Source organism: Tursiops truncatus, chromosome 6 (assembly GCF_011762595.2).
Source record: "Tursiops truncatus isolate mTurTru1 chromosome 6, mTurTru1.mat.Y, whole genome shotgun sequence".
In the NCBI taxonomy this organism is placed as follows: Eukaryota; Metazoa; Chordata; class Mammalia; order Artiodactyla; family Delphinidae; genus Tursiops; species Tursiops truncatus.
In genome coordinates this window covers 22,862,009-22,881,436 of record NC_047039.1, presented here as the reverse complement: position 1 = coordinate 22,881,436, position 19,428 = coordinate 22,862,009, and the positions used below count along the sequence as shown (strand labels likewise).

General features: G+C 40.3%; 1 protein-coding gene across 1 annotated transcript in view; it reads right to left on the bottom strand.

Annotated features, from left to right (window-relative positions):
- Positions 1-19,428, bottom strand: part of SHC3 (SHC adaptor protein 3) — a 145,111-nt gene that overhangs the window by 9,218 nt on the left and 116,465 nt on the right. The window contains exons 10-11 of the mRNA XM_019936230.3: positions 19,016-19,174; positions 15,335-15,630 (exon numbers count right to left, since the gene is read on the bottom strand). Coding sequence (XP_019791789.1) covers positions 15,335-15,630; positions 19,016-19,174 — 455 coding nt within the window. The remainder of the gene's footprint in view (positions 1-15,334; positions 15,631-19,015; positions 19,175-19,428) is intronic.

The following is a 19,428-nucleotide window of genomic DNA, read 5'->3' as shown; positions in this document are numbered from 1 at the left end:
AGGAAGGCTGGGGCACTCAATGCATCCCCAAGCTGTCTGACCCTGCAGTGCTCACCACCAGAGACCATGCCAAATGTACTTTGGCGGGGGAGAACACTGGGCGCAGAATGCAGACCCAGGGAGGACAGAGCCATCCCACAAAGCTAACCTGATAACTTTGTGAAAATCTGTGAACACAGAGCAAACTAGGAAGAGAAGAAGCACAGAGTAGCGTGGACAGCAGGCTCTCCTGCAAGCCTGCCTGTACTGCTGAGAAGCGGAGGTTGGACGCTCACCTGCATCCTTACAGGTGAGGTCAGCCATCCCTTTCCCAGGATAGAAGCTGTGTGCCTTTTGCTCCCTCTAGTGGCTGGCAGAACACAGTGGCGAAGAAATTGAACTGAGAGCTGGAAGCTTCCTTCAATATTATCTGGTGTTGCCCTCCCCAAACATTTTCTTCTTAGCCATGAAGCAACCCTGTGACACAAAGCCCCAGGCAGAGGCCCCAAAATGTACAGGCCAGGAAGGATGCGTTCACTAGACTGTGGTTCTCAGCTTGAGCAGCATCAAAAGCCCCTAGGGTCTTCTGGAAGCACAGACTGCCTGACACCCCCACCCCAAGAGATTCTGACTCAGCAGGTGGAGCCTGAGAATTTGCATTTCTAGCAGGTTCCAGTGGACAGGGGACCCCACTCTGAGAACCACTGGGCGAGAAGAGTACAGCTTGAAGCTCTGTTGGTCTAATTGCATTGTTGACAGGAACGTGACAGTACCTGCCCTGTTCATTCAGCCCCTCCACCCACCCAGTATCAAAACAGAAATGATGGGACATTCTCAAGATGCTCCACTGAGATGTAAACCAGCCAGACACCAGCGCTTTCCTTCGTCACCCAGCTGGGTGCCAAGCAGCATTCTGTGTGCTTTGTGAACTACCATCGGACCTCCCCCCCAACCCCCAAGATAACTGTCTGGTGTAGTGACAAGAAGCCAGTTTCAAGCACCTGGGTTCACCTCCCCACCTGTCACCTCCTAATGGTGCCCTTTAGGGCAAGTTACTGACCTCTCTGAGCCTTCATTCCCATGTAAATTTGTTATCATAATAGTCCTACTTCATAGGATTCTCATCAGAAGTAACTGATTAATGTGCATGAAGAATTTCACACAGTGCAGGGCCCCTAGTACATGCTCAGTAAATGTTTGCTGTTCCTGTTTTTCATACCATACTGAGCAGTTTAAACTTACCCTGAAGGCAACGGCCATCCTGGAGAGATTTAGAGCAGGGAATGACATTAGCGGAGCCTCCTGCTGGCAGTGAAGGGTGGTGGGAAATGCACTGACAATCCAGGAAGAGAGGGACCCTTTCAGAGATATTTAGGGGATTGGTCAGTCAGAGAATGTGGAGTGTGAGAGGGAGGTGCTGGTGGCAGAGGCTTGCTGACTGGGCAAGCCATGGGAAGGCATCCAGGGGGCAGCTGGGATGAGGAGCTGGGAACGATGGGATGATACCTTCCCCTTTAGACGTGGTAGGCTCAAGTTGCCTAGAACACTTATGTGGAGTTGCTCTGTAGGCATTTAGAAATTGTGCATTTAAAAATGGTATATTAAGGGAGTTCCCTGGGGGCCTAGTGGTTAGGATTCCAGGCTTTCACTGCCACAGCCCGGGTTCAATCTCTGGTTTGGGAACTGAGATCTCACAAGCCACGTGGTGCGGCCAAAAAAAAAAAATCATGCCTTAAGGAGTACATTCAATCGATGACAAAATGATTACATTCAGCCCCGTCCAAAGGGTGGCACTAGAACAGGCAAAGCTGTCAGTTGAAGATGTCTCCTGATGAAAACTCTGATTCCACAGGAACAGTTGCACATACAGACCTGCAGCCCTCTGTCTACTGTCTCAGCTTTGGCTGGATCCACTGACATCTTCCCACCCCCAAAAGTTCATGCCTGAATGCAACCTAACACAGATAGGATGTAGACCCACCCTGGCCACATTGCCTGGCTTCTTCCAGACTTGAAATTAAGGTGCAGTCCAAGTCCCTCCTAAACCCAATGGCCACATCAGCCCCCGGGGCTGCAATGCCAAGGGTCGTACTTGGAATCTTGCACGCCAGTTGCTTACATTTTCCAATTGATGCCTTGCTCCACATGTACACTCATTTTCCATCCAAACTGTAAGCTTGATCATGAATCCCTGCACAGCTGGGATCCTGGAGATCTTCCAATCTCCCCCTCCCACCCCATGGTTTCCCTGACCAGCCACATCCAGGGGAGGACTATTTTGGGCTGCCTGGCCCTGGTTCCTTCTAGGTGTAATGTCCCTTCTTTTTCCAGTTCCAAGGTACTAAGGAGCCTCAATCATCCCCAAGTTTACCCAAAAGTCAGCAAAGTCTGTTTCTGATAATAGAAGAGAAAAAAGGTAGAAGCCTGACCACGGTATCCAAAAGGGAAATTCATAGGAAATGTTCACCAATCAGGGTTTCTTCAGAGCCATGCCAGAGAAGCACAGAAATGTTGTGGACACATTAGCTCCAAGCTCCCCTAGGGCACTGGTGTATTTACAGAAAAAAAGGAGGGAAGGTCCCTTACCAAATATTGAGTGGGGAAGATACTAAAATGTACCTATGTGTTTTTACTTCTTTAATTTTGTAATCGTCAATAGAAAATAGAGATGGGTGAATAGCTGATGTTTTACATCATTAAATGATTCTCTTTTTACAGGAAAGGCATGAGTAAAGAAATTCTAATTTAAAATGTAAGGCTGAGTATAGGCATTGTCTTATCCCATCTTCGCCAAACCCAGTGAAATGACAGTAGAGGAATAAACTTCTAAAACAAAAAAGAAGGATGTGGATTGCCAGTGGATACTGTAACATCAGCACACTGTGGGCTAGCAGAAAAGAGGAAGGCTGTTGAAATAAAAGAGTGAGGAGGAGGGTAGCCTAGAATGTAGAGGGGAGGGCGGATCCTGCAGCTGAGGAGAGAGAGGAGCAATGGTGGGAGGGAGAGCAGTTAGGCTGCCTGGAGAATGCTCCAGAGTAACTTAGCCAGCAGCTCCACCACCCCCTCCTTCCCCTTTGCCTCCTTATAGCCAAACTAGTATTTTGCCTTCAGGGAAGAAGCCAGAGAATGTTTATCCAAAGAAATTAAATAAGACGTCTGGGGAAAATTAAGGCTATAGGAGGGTAAAGGTGATTCCAAGTAAAACGCTCCTGGGAGGTACCCAGCGTAAAAGTCTGAGCCCCCTCCACCCCTTCTCACCCTACAGTCCTCTAATCTGTCATACAACAGCTTCCCTTCACCTAATCCCCTCCAAAATATCCCTACCCCATGTCTCACCCACCACACACACATAATCTCAGTCAGTCTTCAATGCTAATGCCAGGAAAGACTAGAGGGAAAGATACCTAAATGTATTACAGCAGAGGAGATCCATCCCAGGAAAATCAGTCCAGTCTCTTGTTCTTCTATATGGCAAGGAAATGTACTGGGCATCTTAAGAATGTCAGTACCATGAAAAGAAAAATCATGATAAGCAAACAAACACCTGACCCCACAAGTTAAGTTGGAAAATAGACAAAATATTAAAAACAACTCATATTAATAACACCAAAAAGTAAAAATGTTCTTCTTCTTTTTAACCATTAAAAAGAACAAGATGCACAAAAAAGTAAAACAGTCAGAAGATAACAAATTTTCCTTTAGAAATTAAATATACAATTTGTAAAATTATACATATATTAAGTTTGGAAGATCATCAAGGAAAGCTTTCAGAACATAGAGCAAATTTTCAAAGAACTGGAAACTTGCAGGAAAGAAGAGACAGAAGATCAATCCAAGAGATCCATCCCCTCAACAAGGTGTTCTAAGGGGAAAGAATAAAGAAGGTAAGAAATTATCAAAGAAATAATATAAGGAAATTGCTATGACCTAAGAAAAAACAAAAATTTTCAGATGGAAAGGGTTCATCACATCTCTGGAAAAATGAATAAGAAAAGGTACACACAGATTCATGACCACGTCATTGTAGAAGGTAAAGAAAAAACTAAAAATGTCTAGTAGGTAAAGAAAAAGTAATCTACAAAAGATTAAGAATCAGAGCAGCCATGCTACAGGCAACCATAAGGTGAATCAAAGTGACTTCAAAATATATTTTCAGACATGTAGGAATGAGAAAGTTCATGCCCATGCACCTGTTTTGAGAAATAACTCCAATTAAAGTGAGTGAAAACCATAAAAGAGGAAGATATAGTATACACAACAGGCTGAAACTCACCCAAGACTCCAATGAGACTATGTCCTTAGAATAATGGGTTTGCTTTAGTAATCTATTAGTCCACATTAGAACAGAAAATCAGACTGTCTTCATGCATGTTCCAAAAATAGTTGGAATGAGCTGGATAATAGTAATGACATGGTGAGGAAAACTTAGGTCTCTTCTCTCAAGAAGGCAATTAGAAACTTCAATATTAACTTATTTAAAAGTAATTGTATAAAATAATATGAATATAATGTAATGTTGGGCCTAACATAGAAATGTAATATATGTATAACATATTTGCCAATAACAGTACAAAGGAGGTGGGCAGAGCAAAGCTGCATTAGGCTAAGGAAATAATTTCAGAGGGTAAGGTAATATAACCATGCATTGTTAAGTCTGTAACATTAATATAATAGATTTAATATGTATAACAATAATGCCACACTAAGGGGATACAATCTCTGACCAAAATGGAATGAAACTGGGACTCAACAGCAGGAAAAGAATTCAGAAACTCACAAATACATAGAAATTCAAAAAAACTCCTACATAATTAATGAGTCAAAGAGATATCAGGAAGGAAATAAGAAAATACTTAAAATAAATGAAAACGAAGACACAACAGACCAAACTTATGAGCTACAGCTATACTTAAGAAATTTATAGCTGTAAATGTCTATATTAAGACAGACAAAATCTCAAATCAATAACATAACCCCTCACTTAAAGACCCTGAAAAAAAGAAGAGTATACTAAACTTAAGGCAAGCAGAAGAAAGAAAATCATAAAGATTAAAGCAGAGATAAACAAAATGGAGAATAGAGAAACAATAGAAAAAAAATCAATGAAACCAAAAGTTGGTTCTTTGAAAATGTCAACAAACTTGACAAACCTTTAGCTAGATTGACCAAATTAAAAAACAAAGAAGACTCAAACTACTATACTTAGAAATGAAAAGGGGAACATTTTCCCCACATTATAAAAATAAAAAAGATTATAAAAGAATACCATGGAAAATTTTATGCCAACCAATTTGATATTAGGTGAAATGGACAAATTCTTAGAAAGACACAAACTATCAAAACTGACTCAGGAAGAAATACAAAATCTGAATACACCTATAACAAGTGAAGATATTAAGCAGTAAACAGAAGTACCCCAAAAGAAAAGCCCAGGACCAGATAACTTCACTGCTGAATTCTATCAAATGTTTAAAGAAAAATTAATATAAATTCTTTGGAATTTCTTCCAAAAAGTAGAAGATGAGGGAATACTTCCAAATTCAATCAATGAGGCCAGTAGTACCCTGATACCAAAACCAGACAAAGAAACTACAAGAAAAGAGAACTACAGACTAATATCTCTTATGAATATGGATGCAAAAAATCCTCAACAAAAAGTACTAGCAAACCAAATCCAGAAACGTATAAAAATAATTATACACTATGACCAAGCAGAATTTATTCCAGGAATGCAAGGTTGGTTTAACATCTGAAAACCAATTGATGGAGTTGAACATATCAATAGAATAAAAAACAAAAATCACATAATTATTTCAATAGGCACATAAAGAGCATTTGACAAAATCCAACACTTCTTCATGTTAAAAGATACTCAAAAAAGTAGAAGGAAATTTACTTAACCTGATAAAGGACATCCACAAAAACTCACAGCATCATACCTAATGGTGAAAGGTTGGATGCTTTCCCCTTAAGATAAGTAAAAAGATAAAGACGACCACTCTTGCCACTTCTATTATTCTATTGAATGTTCTAGCCAGGGCAAATAGTCAATAAAAAGAAATAAAATGCATCCAGATTTGAAAGAAGTAAACTATCTCTATTCACAGATAACATGATCTTATATGTAGAAAACACTAAGGAATCACTAAAAACTACTATTAGAACTAATAAATGAGTTCAGCTAGTTTGCACGATATAAGATTAATATAAACAATTAATTGTAGTTATATACTTGCAAAGAACACAATGAGAATGAAATTGAGAAAACAATTGCATTCATGAGTGCATCCAAGAAACAAATATATAGAGAGGAATAAATTTAACAAAGTAAGTGGAAAACTTACACTCTGGAAACTAAAAAAACATTGTCAAAAGAAATTAAAGATCTAGATAAGTGGGAAAACATCCCATGTTAATGGACAGAAGACAGCATTGTTAAGATGGCAATACTCTCTATCCCCCAGTTGATCTGTACATTCAACACAATTCCTATAAGAAACCCATCTGACTTCTTTGTAAAAATTGACAAGCTGTTTCTAAAATGTATATAAAATTGTGAGGTTCCCTGAATAGCTAAAACGATCTTGAAAAAGAACAAAGTCAGAGGACTCACTCTCTTTGACTTAAAAACTTACTACTAAGCAACAGTAATCAAGGCAATGTTGTACTGCCATAAAGGTAGACATAGGGATCAACAGAATGGAATTGAGATGCAGAAATACACCCACACATATATGGTCAATCGATTTTCAGCAATGCCAAACATATTCAATGGGGGAAAGAATAGTCTTTTCAACAAATGATGCTGAGAAAACTGGATATCCACCTGTAAAATAATAAAATCGAAACATTGCCTCACCCCAAATATACAAATTAACTCAAAATGGACCAAAAGCCTAAATGGAAAAGCTAACACTATAAAACTCTTAGAAAAAACAGAGGGATAAATATTCATGAAAAAGACTTTAAAATAACTTGAAGGTGCCTTAAAGATGCTCAAAGAACTAAATAAAGATGTGGAGAAAGTCAAGAAAATGATGTACGAAAATAATAGAAACATCAATAAAACCTATTTAGAAAACCTAAATAGGAACCAAAATGAAACTCTGGAGTGGAAAAGCACAAGACAGAAGAAAGAATCAGGGAGCTTGAAGATAGGACAATTGAAATTTTTGAGTCCCAGGAACAGAAGGAAAAAAGATTGAAGAAAAGTGAACAGAGCCTAAAGGACCTGTGGGATACCATAAAATAGATCAACATATGCATTGCTAGAATGCTAGAGGGAGAAGAGAGTAAAAAGAGAAAGACATAGTACTTGAAGAAATAATGACAGAAATTTTCCAAATCTGATTAAATACACGAGTATAAACGTCCAAAAAGCTCAATGAACTCTAATAAGGATGAATATAAAGAGACCAACAAAACTGATCATTAGAGAAATGCAAATCAAAACTACAATGAAATACCATCTTACATCCATTAGGATGGCTACTATCAAGAAAATAGAGGGCTTCCCTCGTGGAGCAGTGGTTGAGAGTCCGCCTGCCGATGCAGGGCACACGGGTTCATGCCCCGGTCCGGGAAGATCCCACGTGCCGCGGAGCAGCTAGGCTCGTGAGCCATGGCCGCTGAGCCTGCGCGTCCGGAGCCTGTGCTCCGCAACTGGAGAGGCCACAACAGTGGGAGGCCTGCATACAGCAAAAAAAAAAAAAAAAAAAAAAAGAAAATAGAAAATAAATGTTGAAGAGGATGTGTAGAAATTGGTACCCTTGTATACTGCTGGTGGGAATGTAAAATGGTGCAGCCACTGTGGAAAAAATATGATGGTTTCTCAAGAAAATATTACAAATGAATTACCATATGATCCAGCAAATCCACCTTTGGATATATACTATAAAAGTCGAAAGTGGGGTCTGGAAGAGATATTTGCATACCCATGTTCATAGCATCATTTTTCACAATAGCTAAAACATGGAAGCAACCCAAATATCCATCCACTGATGAATGGATAAGCAAAATGCGATATAATGCGATACATACACATAATGGAATATTATTTAGCCTTAAAAAGGAAGGAAATTCTGACACATTCTACAATGTGGATGAAACCTGAGGGCATTGTGCTAAGTGAAATAAACCAATTACAAAAAGACGAATACTATATGATTCCACTTATATGAGGTATACTTACAGTAGTCAAAATCATAGTTACAGAAAGTAAAATGGTGGATGCCAGGGACTGGGGGTTGGGAATGGGAAGTTATTGTTCAATAGGTATAAAGTTTCAGGTTTAAAAGATGAGAAGGGTTCTGGAGATGGATGGCGGTGGTGGTTGCCTAACTATATAAACATACTTAATATCATTGAACTGTACACTCAAAAAGTAGTTAAGATGGTAAATTTTATATTACATATATTTTACCACAATAAAAAGTGAAGAGAAAAAAAACAAAAGGAAGAAATGTAGGCAAAGGATCTGAATAGTCATTTCTCCAAAGAAGATACACACACGGCCAATAAGCACATGAAAAAACGCTCAACCTCATTAGTCATCAAGGAAAATGCAAATCAAAACCACAATGGTATACCACTTTACATCCACTAGTATGTCTAGAATCAAAAAGTCAGATAATAACAAGTGTTGGTGATGATATAGAGGAATTATAACCCTTATACACTGCTGGTTGGAATGTAAAATGGTATAGCTGCTTTGGAAAACCGTCTGGCATTTCATCAAGAGACAAAGTACAGAGTTACCATTTGACCTAGCATCCACTCTTAGATATATATCCAAGAGAAATGAAACATATGTCCATGCAAAAACTTGTACGTACCATTTATAGCTGCATTATTGACAATAGCCAAGTGTCCATCAACAGACTAATCATAAACTGTGGTGTGTCCAAAAATGGAATATTATTCATCCATAAAAAGGAATGGAGTGCTCACACATATTACAGCATGGGTAAGCCTTTAAAACATTATGTTAAGTGAAAGAAGTTAGTCAAAAGTCCACATATTATATAATTCTATTCATACATATGTCCAGAATTGGATAATCTATAGAGACAGAAAATAGCTGAGTGGTTCCTAGGGCTGCGGGATCGGAGGATAGGGAGGTGATAGCTAAATGGTACAGCATGAAAATATTCCAAAATGGACGGTGATGATGGATGCTCATATCTGCGAACATACTAAAAACCACAGAATTGTACACTTCAAGTGTGTATTATGTAAATTCTGTCCCAACAGAGCTGTTTTTAAAGATCTTTATGTTTACCAATTCATAGATAATACAAGAAACAAGAAACAAGTTAAATAATGCCACAAGAAAGCAAGGACACAAATCACTACGTGGGAAATTCTACAGACAAATGTCCAGTTCACCAAACAAATCAAGGTGTAGAGGGAAACAGAAAGAAAGCTTCTACGGAGTGCGAATCTTGAGACATAATGAAATGCATGACGTGGATGGACCATCTATGGATTCTGATTCCAACAAACTTACTATAAAAATAATATCTTTGAGATAATCAGGAAATTTTGAGTATGTTTAGTAATTAGTTTTGGTTTTTGTTGGCTATAACAATGACATGTTGTTGTTGTTGTTTTAATGTCCTTATTGGTAGGGATGCGTGCTAAGGTAGTTATACTAGGAATGATAGGAGGCCCAGGATCTGTTATGAAATACTTTGCAAAGCTCCTCTTCCCTTTCCTTTCCTCTCCTTTTCCTTCCTAAGTGAACAAAAAGTCCAAATGCCAAGAAGACAGGTGTCTGTGATGTGGGGGTCATGTAGCCACAATGGCCCCAAATGGCATCCCAGAGTGCGGGCAGAGTGGGTATGCCCAAGGGCTGGATGGATGGATGGACTGGCACAGGGTGTCAGAAGCGTCCATGCCAAGGAGAAGGTTGGGCAGCCCACCATGGAAGTCACAGCCAAGGAGGGGGAGGGCATGTATGTAGGAGGATCGAGCAGTGTGGGTGTCAAAACATGAACAGGGTGAGGAGGGAACCCATGTGGGGACAGCTGGGCAGAGGAGTCGAAATCCAGGCTTGATGAGGCAGGTTTCCACATACAAGGAAGTTCATCAAATAGGTAAAAACATTAAGAATAATGGGAGTCAGGTTTCTCATTGTTGGAGAAGGGAGTCCCTTATTTGTTACGGCAGCACAGGCTAGACTGACTGGTACAAAGGGAATTTCAAAATAACAACAGGGCTTTATTAAGTGGAGGGATCAGGGGGCTTTTTGTTTTCTTAATTACCCTGAGAAGAAAATAAAAACCTGATAAATGTGGATGTTGGATGGTTGTCATGGTTTGGTGAGTTCAGGAATGCAAAAGCCCCTGTACACTCTCTCAAACATGCCATAACCTGAGACCACGTTGACGAAGCCCATGGAATACCCAGCAACGTGCAGCCGTAGCTTGTTCAAATGCAAGCACAGTGCCCACATCACTTTGCTGGCCCTTCAAGGCCAAAGTGATGAATCAATGATAAATGACTCAGGGAATAATTTTAGACACAGAGGGCTGACTAAATGATTCTGAAAGATGTTGAAAAGAAAAAAAAGTGCACCAGACTCCATATCTGAGGCTGTTCCTACAGACCCACTCGCCGGCTTCTTTTCAGCTGCTGTTATCTAGGGTCGGTAGCCTCAGCACCTCTGCAGGAGCTCAGAAGCCCTGCCACGGTGATCCTTGTCACCCACATTTCCAGCTCGCCCAGGCGCCCTCGTCTTGAACAATCAGTGCACAGTGGGAAGGTACATAGGTTGGTATACTCTGGAGTAAATTTAGACGTAGAACTGTTTTGCATCCTTATTTATCTGAGTAATCTGTTCTGCCAAGTTTCCGCCTTTATAGTCAGGGACCAACCAATTACCATGAAAATCAGATGAATAAATATTGAAGAGAATGTGTTCATCGTCTATTTTGGTGTCCTCACAGCAAGGAAGTGACATTACGTTTTTAATTAAGTCTTTCATTTCCATTTTCTTTTTCAGCTAAAGCTGTCCTCCATAGGATCAATTAAGCTAGATAATCAGATCCCACAAAAAGCCCCCCAAAAGAACAGTTATTAGTAGGTGTGATTTACAGATTTTCTCAACCATACTGCAAATTTCTCCTCCAAAATTAAAGCTGTAGAGACAGCACAGCTTGGGGTGTTTGGGCTTGCTCAGACACCTGGTCTAACTTCACGTCCTCCTTGTCTTCTACATTATCTTGATACTGGTTCATGAATGTATAATATATTAGTAGTAGTACGTATCTTCTGTAAATCATCTTTTTGTCTATAAGAACTGAGTGAACAAAAAAACTAATCGTCTTTGATCTATAAGAGGGTATAATTTAGCTAAATTTTAACTTTAAAAAAATACCTAAAATTTTCAACTGAAATATTCATATTCTCATAGGATTTCTATTTCCCTCCTATTTTCCTTTAGATAACTACAACTAATTTAATAGGTAGCCAATGCAAATGGAAAGAACTCTGGACTGAGTCTGTGTAGAAAATCTCACTTGTGACCCCAGCTCACCTTCTTCAGTCCTCAACCTCCTAACCTGAAAAAGCCTGAGGTTGATTTATGTATTCAGTTATCTAATGCTTATTGAACACAAGCTATGTGCCAGGCACTATTCTAGATGGTGGGAAATACTGCAATGAACAAGACTGATACCCTCTTGGAGATTATAGTCTAGTGGGGGAAACGAAATAATAAACAAATTAGCAAATAAACGAGTGCTTGTTTGTGGTAAGTGCTTAAGGGTAAAAATAAATCAGGGTAAAGAAATAGGGGGTATCTAGGGGATTCTATTTGAGGTAAAATGGTGGGGGAAGTCTCCTCTGGCCTGAGTAAGCCTAGATCATTGTAAGAGGTGTGTATAACCACATAATCTTGACACCCAAACCAGACGAGCACACACAAGAGAAGGAAGCAAAGACAATGAAGACAGATTTCTCTCATGAACTGTGCCTGAAAAATCCTAAAGGAAATATTAGGACTCCAAATCCATGATTACTATGTCAAGACCAAGCAGGGTTTATGCCAGGATGCAACATCAGAAAAATCTACCTGTGTAATTTCCCACATGAATGGACTTTAGGAAAAAAATCATGGTATTATCTCAAAATCTGCTGAAGAAGCATTTGATAAAGTTCAACACCTATACATGATAAAAGTAGTTGGTCAATTAATACGTATAAATAGGTAATGAGAGCAGAGATTGCCCTTTTAACTGGCTCATGGACATATCCCAGGTGCCAAAAACAATGCCTGGATTAGTAGTCATCCAGTACACATTTGTTGAGTGAATGAATGAACGAAGTCTTTTAGGTTGATAAGGACATCTACCAAAAGCTTACATCATCCTTAAGGGAACAATACCTCAAACATTCCTTCAGGTTGGAAGCTGAACAAGGGCGCCCTCTCCTGGCCAATGCTCAAAGGTGTCCTCTAATGTCTGGGATTGGAAGGCAGGCGAAAAAACGCAGTGTTTGCAATGGCAACGACCGCTGGTCCAGTAAAACGACCACAATCAGCAAAATTTCCAGGCTCAAGATCACACTACTTTCCTCTCCCTGCAGCAACAACTACTGAGAAAAAGTGATCAAAAATAACATACCACTTACAACAAGAACTAAAACTATCCCTAGGAAGCAACCTAACAATGGAAACAGAAGAACTTTCTGGAGAGAATTTTAATATTCTAACAAAAGACATCTTAAAACTAAATAAGTGGAGACATGCCATGTTCATGGAGGTGATTATTTAATATTGAAAAATGTCAGCTTGCCCCAAATTAATCTGTAAATTCAGTGCAAGTCCTATCGAAACCCCAGCATGTATTTTTGGTGACTTAATAAACTGAATCTAAAATCAGTACAAAGAATAAAGGTCTGAGAATAGCTAAGACAACTTATAAAAAGGAGACTCAAGAGGAAGGACGCACACCACCAGATATTAAGACGGTTTAAGGCTGTAATGACTAAAGCAGTATGGAACTTGCACAAGAAGCAGACAGTCAAATCAGTAGAACAAAACTGAGAGTCCAGAAACAGACCCATGACACAGAGACTTAGTGTGTAATAGAGGGAGCATCACTACCACAGAGAAAAGGTGAATTATTTGGTAAATAGTGACGGGAGAATTGACTCACTACATGGCGATTTTTAAAATGTTGGGTCCTATCTTATATCATCTTCCAAAGTAACTTCAGTTGGAATTGAAAGGTAAATGTGAAAGACAAACAATAAAGCTAGTAGGAGAAAATATATAGTACCGTACATCTGTGATTTGTAGGTGAGAAACCTTTTAAAACTCAAAACTATAAAGCATAAAGGGGAAAATTGATGGATTCAGCTACATTCCCCAAAAAAAGACTTTTATCTGATGAAGAATGTCACAGACAAAACTGTCTCATAGGTGAAGATGTGGGAGAGTACATATGGAGATTCTATTGCTGGAATAAACTCAAGAAAACCCAATAAGAAGATTAAAAGAGAAACATGGAGGAAAGATAGGAACATAAAATTTATGGAGAAACCTGTTAAAGTGCAATCAAAGAATTGCACAGCAAACAATGAGACATCACTTCACTCCCCACCCGCACCAGATTAGCAAAACTAGATAGAGAAAGGGTGGGTGTGGGACCCTCACACTCTGCTGCTGCACATGTCAGTAGCCCAGCCATTCTGGATGCAGATGCAACCCCTGATGACATTAAATGTATGTACACCCTATGATCAAACACTCCTGGGATATGCCCCAGAGAGACCATCCCAGGTGCAGGGGAAACAGGCACGAGGTTTGCAGCACCTTCAGTTTTTCAATGTTTCACAAGAGAGCTCAGGAAGTGATGTGCAGATGGTGTATCCAGTGAGCCCCAGATGGCCCACCCAAGTAACAATTCAGTATATGGAAGGCACTACTGACAGATCTTAAAAACATGTACCGAAGGGAAAAAGAAAGAAATGATTTGTGGAATAACATCATGTTTGTTTGCAAATTTCTGAAACACACAAACACAAAATATGTATTTTCCCTGGTGTGCATATATGCAAAAAAAATCCACACAACGAAAGAAGGTGAATTGGATATATGTTACATTCATGGGAAGTGGTTGCCCAGCTGGAGAATGGAAGAGAAGAGAAGGTGCAGAGGTCTAGGGAGCTGAGGTGTGCAGGCAACTTAGTCTAGACGCCTGAGGCAACAAATCATCTCAGGTAACACTGCCTCTTTCCCCAAACACAAACAGTTAAATTCTGTCCAAGTTCAACTGAAGACTGTCTTCATCCCTACCTGTCAATCAAAAAATGCAATGTCCTTCATAGAGAACAGACTTGTGGTTGCCAAGGGGAAGGGGAGATTGGGGAGGAAAGGATTAGAAGTTTGGGTTTAGCAGATGCAAACTATTATATATAGAATGGATAAACAGCAAGGTCCTACTGTATAGCACAGGGAACTATATTCAGTATCCTGTGATAAATCATAATGGAAAAGAATATGAAAAAGAATATATATATATGCATAACTAAGTCACTTTGCTGTACAGCAGAAATTAACACAACATTGTGAATCAACTACACTTCAATACATTTTTTTTTAAATGCCATGTTCTTAACCACTATTGAGATAACTCTACCTGCTGCTTTGTTTTCACTGGATAAAAAAATTTTAAACAACAATCCTGGAATTTACTCAATGGTTAGGCTAAGGTAACTATATTTATTAAACTTAGTAATTCTTGGACTGTGCCAGGGTGAAGTCAAATTTATTTATTGACTGAAAGATGGTATATTCAGTCAACCCCATAGAATTATTCAGACACAACTGTACTGCCAGGAAGTGCCAAAATCACTGTCATGAGGTATTACTTCTCTGGGTGGGAAAGCAAGAGACTAATTAATAGGAGGCTTACTTACTTCTTCATCACATTTTATAACCTGCAAATAAAAACTGGTGATTCAACTTGTAGAGATATTTGAGGTAAATATTAAAAGCCCAGGAGCCCTGTACTTCTTTGTCCACTATGAACATATCTGAAAGGACAACTTTCTCAGTTTTTGTATTTATTTTAAAGAACATGAGAATTAAACCTTTCAACCCAGGCCCTGGGGATTTCCAAGTTTTGTAACTTGCACAGGGGGTCCTGACCATGGGCTCCTGTAGCCTGGCTCTGGCCTGAAAGCATAAGTCCTCTGGGCCTGGTCTCCAGGGCCCTGAAGAAGTGACCGTCAGGACTCAGCAGGCATATGTGAGTAGAGGAGGGAAAGTGGTCCCCAGTGCAGTGACCCAGGGTAGACTGTCGGAGGGAGGTTGCCCAGTGCAGGCCACACTCCGACCTGTGCTCACCGTGCCTTCTGGGTCCACGAGCAGCAGGTGCTTGGCCTGGCCATTGTGCATGCCAGTGAGGACAAAGGAGCCTGGGTTGGTGGTGCTCTTCCTGACCAGGAAGTCTCCATCTCTCTTCAGTAGCCCCTCTGCCTCCTTCCTGCTCATCTCCCCTTGGTACCAAGGCTCTGCCTTCAGCTCTTCCAGCATCTTAGCATCCGGGGCTCTGGGTGAGACGGGGCTGATGCACTCCACGGAGGCTGCCTTGCTCAACACAGGCCCCAAGGACTGGTTCTTGAGAGCATCTTCAAAAGGTTCTGCCAACAACATTTGCCAGCAACACGTCAATCCCAAGGAGAACAAATGATAAACAGTACAATGTGAGGGCTGGAAATGCAAAGGCAACTTCTACCAGAAAAAAAAGAAGTAGAGAAAAATGACTGGCTGGTAATACAACAAGACTCATCATAACAAGCATTTGAAAGCAAAGCCCAAATCTTGGCATGACTCATTCTGATGAGTCTGCTTTCCCAAGACAGCTGGGCATTGTGTCTTGTGCCAAAGACTCAAGCACACCCTTTGCCTCACTAGTTAGAATGACTCCATTTTTGCACGCTGCAAGAGGCCATGAATATTACATGCCATCTACTTTCTCTGGAATATTGGCTAGCCTCTTCAACAAATGTGTTCTCTTCTGAATAAAAACCTGCCAATACCAAAGAAAATACACAAAGTTGCAAGGTTTTGATTTCATGCAAAACTGAAACCCAGCCCAACAAATGTTTCTTTTAAAATTTTTGTATTAGGTGAATTCTTAAAAGAGAAGAAAACTGACATTTATTGGGTGCATTTTGTGTGACTTGCCCCAGGCTAGGAGCTCTACCTCCCCTTGACCTTCACTTGTTTCCCTGTAGAAAAAGGCTCTTGTGTGAGTGTTTGAGATTGAGCTTGATTTTATGCCCTTCAGAACATACTTCTCACTGCAGGCCATGGCTCTAAGAGCCACAAATATCAGCGGTAAGAGAAGTCACCAGGCTCATCTAATTAAATCTCAATGTTCGATTTTCAAACAAGGCAATATGTACAACAGCACTCTGAAAAATGCCCCCAGTGCCACACAAGTGTAAGGTGTTGTGATGATTATCTAGGACCCCACTGCCAACCTACTACAATGCCAGCACCACAAGAACAAGAATGGTTCTCTCCTGGGCACAGCAACATCCCTCTAGTCCAACATTGTTCCTGGGACATAGTTTGTACCCATAAATATTCAGTGAGTGCTGTAAAATCAGACCAGTTTGCTAAATGGTGGTAGAGAATGGGCAGAAGTGAGGTGAATAAATGAAACCAAAACTAAATCATTTTGACACTTGTTAAATGATTTACAGATTTGGGGCAAAAAAGAGGTTAAAACTATGGGCTAAAATTATGTTCGTAGATTTTCTCTTTTTATTCTACTTTTTCCCTGATTACCTGGAGTAGTTGAAAATTTGTATTCTGTTTCTGTACCATCATCATCATCACCACCATCACCATTACCACACATCATCATCACCATCATAATCACCATCACCTCAGCCCCACCACTAGCATCAACATCATCACCATCACTATCAACATCATCATCACCATCATCATCATCACCAACACCACTATCACCATCTTATCATTATTATCACCTTCATTACCACCATTACCATCATCACCATCACCATATCATTACCCTCATCACCATCACCACCATCACCACAATCATCAGCATCACCACCACCATCAGTACCATTACCATCACTAACAGCACCACTACCACCATCATTATTTAGCTATAGTGGTTCAAGATAAACACAGAGTGCTAGGTCTATTTTTCCGTACTTTTCAATAGATACTAGCCTCTCCAGGGCTCTTTATACTTTCGGTTTCCCCTTCTCTAGTTTTGGGAGTAGGAGTAGAAATTGATGGATGAAAAAAGGGAGGTCTGGCTTTCATTTTTCCCATCTCAAACCCCAGCCAAATCTAACTCTCCTCAGGCTCTGGGGCCAAGAGTCACTGGTATATTGACTAAATTAAACAGTGAAAATTGTCTGACCATAAATACAACTACTAAACTGATGTTGGGAGATATCGTTACAACTGGAGCTACCACTTTGCTCTGCATCTTGAGAAGTTGCTTCATACCTCCTAGGCTATTTCCACATTTTTTTAAATGAAGAGCTTAGACTAGATGCTTCTACAGTTCTTCTGGCTCTGGTGATTTTTAAAATCAGAATGGGAGTCCAGTGTCCCATTCTGGGGAAAAATAGACTTTTGTTGTCATGGTGCAGCCTGTTTATAAAAGCACTCAGCCCTGTCCTAACCCACATACAATAACAGGTATGTATTGTATGTGGTGAACCAGCAGTGAAGTTACCAAACCTCTAGGGTTCTCTGTTTCCTCCTCTATAAAATGGTAATAATAATAATATCTACCCGTAGGACTATTGCAAAAATTAAATAAAATAATAAGCACCTAGCCACGTGGTAGAAACTCACTAAGTGCTAGTCTCCTCTCCTTCCCTCTTCAGCCTGTAAAATTCTCAAGGAAATTGAAAAAGAAATTTGGGGATGTAAAGCTGTTTGTGAGCTTGGGAAGCTCTTTCAAAATTCCTTAACAACAATTTACACTTTCATTAATCACGGGTGATTTATTTTTCCCAATCTATATGCCAAACAGAGGTCTATGGTACACATCATACTACAGTGCAATCAACAGGAGTTTGGGGTTACTCTTCTTATCCCGTTTTATTTTTCATCAGAGTACCTGTCACTACCGGTAACACATGGTGGTTATTTAAACTTCATGAGAGTAGGGACTTTGTCTATTTGGTTTTCCTGTATATCCCCAGTAAGTAGACTAGTATTTGACACATGGTAGGTGTTCAGTAGAGAGGAAGAAGGGGAGAGAGAAAGAGAAAAAGTGAGAGGGAAAGTGAGTGTATGTAGGCAAACAAGAGGGTATATTACAATTTCTTGCTTATATGTTAGTCTTGTTCAACAGACTAAGAGCTCTATGAAAACAGGGGCCAAGCCATTTCATCTTGGCATCCTTAAAACTGATACAGTATTTGGCACACAATATCCAATTAATACCTAAGTGAATAAATAAATGAATGCATTTATGTATATCATTTGTCCCAATACGATCTTCAAGAGCAAAGTCAATTATAAAACGGGGGTGGGGGGACTTCCCTGGTGGTCCAGTGGTTAAGAATCCGCCTTCCAATGCAGGAGAAGCGGGTTCGATCCCTGGTCGGGGAACTAAGATCCCACATGCCGTGGGGCAACTAATCCTGCATGCTGCAACTACTGAACCCGTGTGCTTTGGAGCCCACATGCCACAACTGGAGAGAAATCCGCATGCCACCACGAAGATCCCATGTGCTGCAACTAAGACCCAACACAGCCAAATACATTAATTAATTAAAAAAAAAAAGGGGGAAGCTGCTTTGCCTCTGGACTGCAGAGAAGGTTGTAATTCCAAAGCAGGGGTTGGCCAAATTCAAAGTCTTGAAAAGCTCAATCATAACCCAGAAAAATACAGCTAATCAGTGTCATTCATCAAAACCCCACCAGAAGAAAATTCAGTAATTGCACAGATTTCAAACAAAAGACAATGCAAAAAAACAGCCTCAAAAGAGAAAAATCCAGTGGCAGATGGAAACCCACTCATGTCAAAGAGGTCTTTCCGTGGGCTGCTTTCTGCACTGCTGCCCGCGGCCAGCCCAGCCTGCAGCGGGATGCACTGGGTGTTGACATAGGTGGGGGCTTCTCCCGTAGGGGTCACATGCGATTTCCTTTCCGGCATGCTGTAGATGTCCAAGGACCCTGCAACAAGAAAACAGCCCTCTTTTCTCTTCTGATCGTAAAGCTATTCATGTTAAGCTACCCAGTGATTCACAGAAAAGTTCCTTTAGCCCATTCATAGGAAGATCCTTGCTTCAGATGCCCATCCATTAAGTCTCCTCTCTGACCCTCTCATACCCTGTTGTACTCTGCTAGGATGCTCTCCACTCCTTCCTGTCAAAATGGGACCTACTGGCCAAGGATGATGGACGCCGTGAAGGTTAGGAGCCTTACCA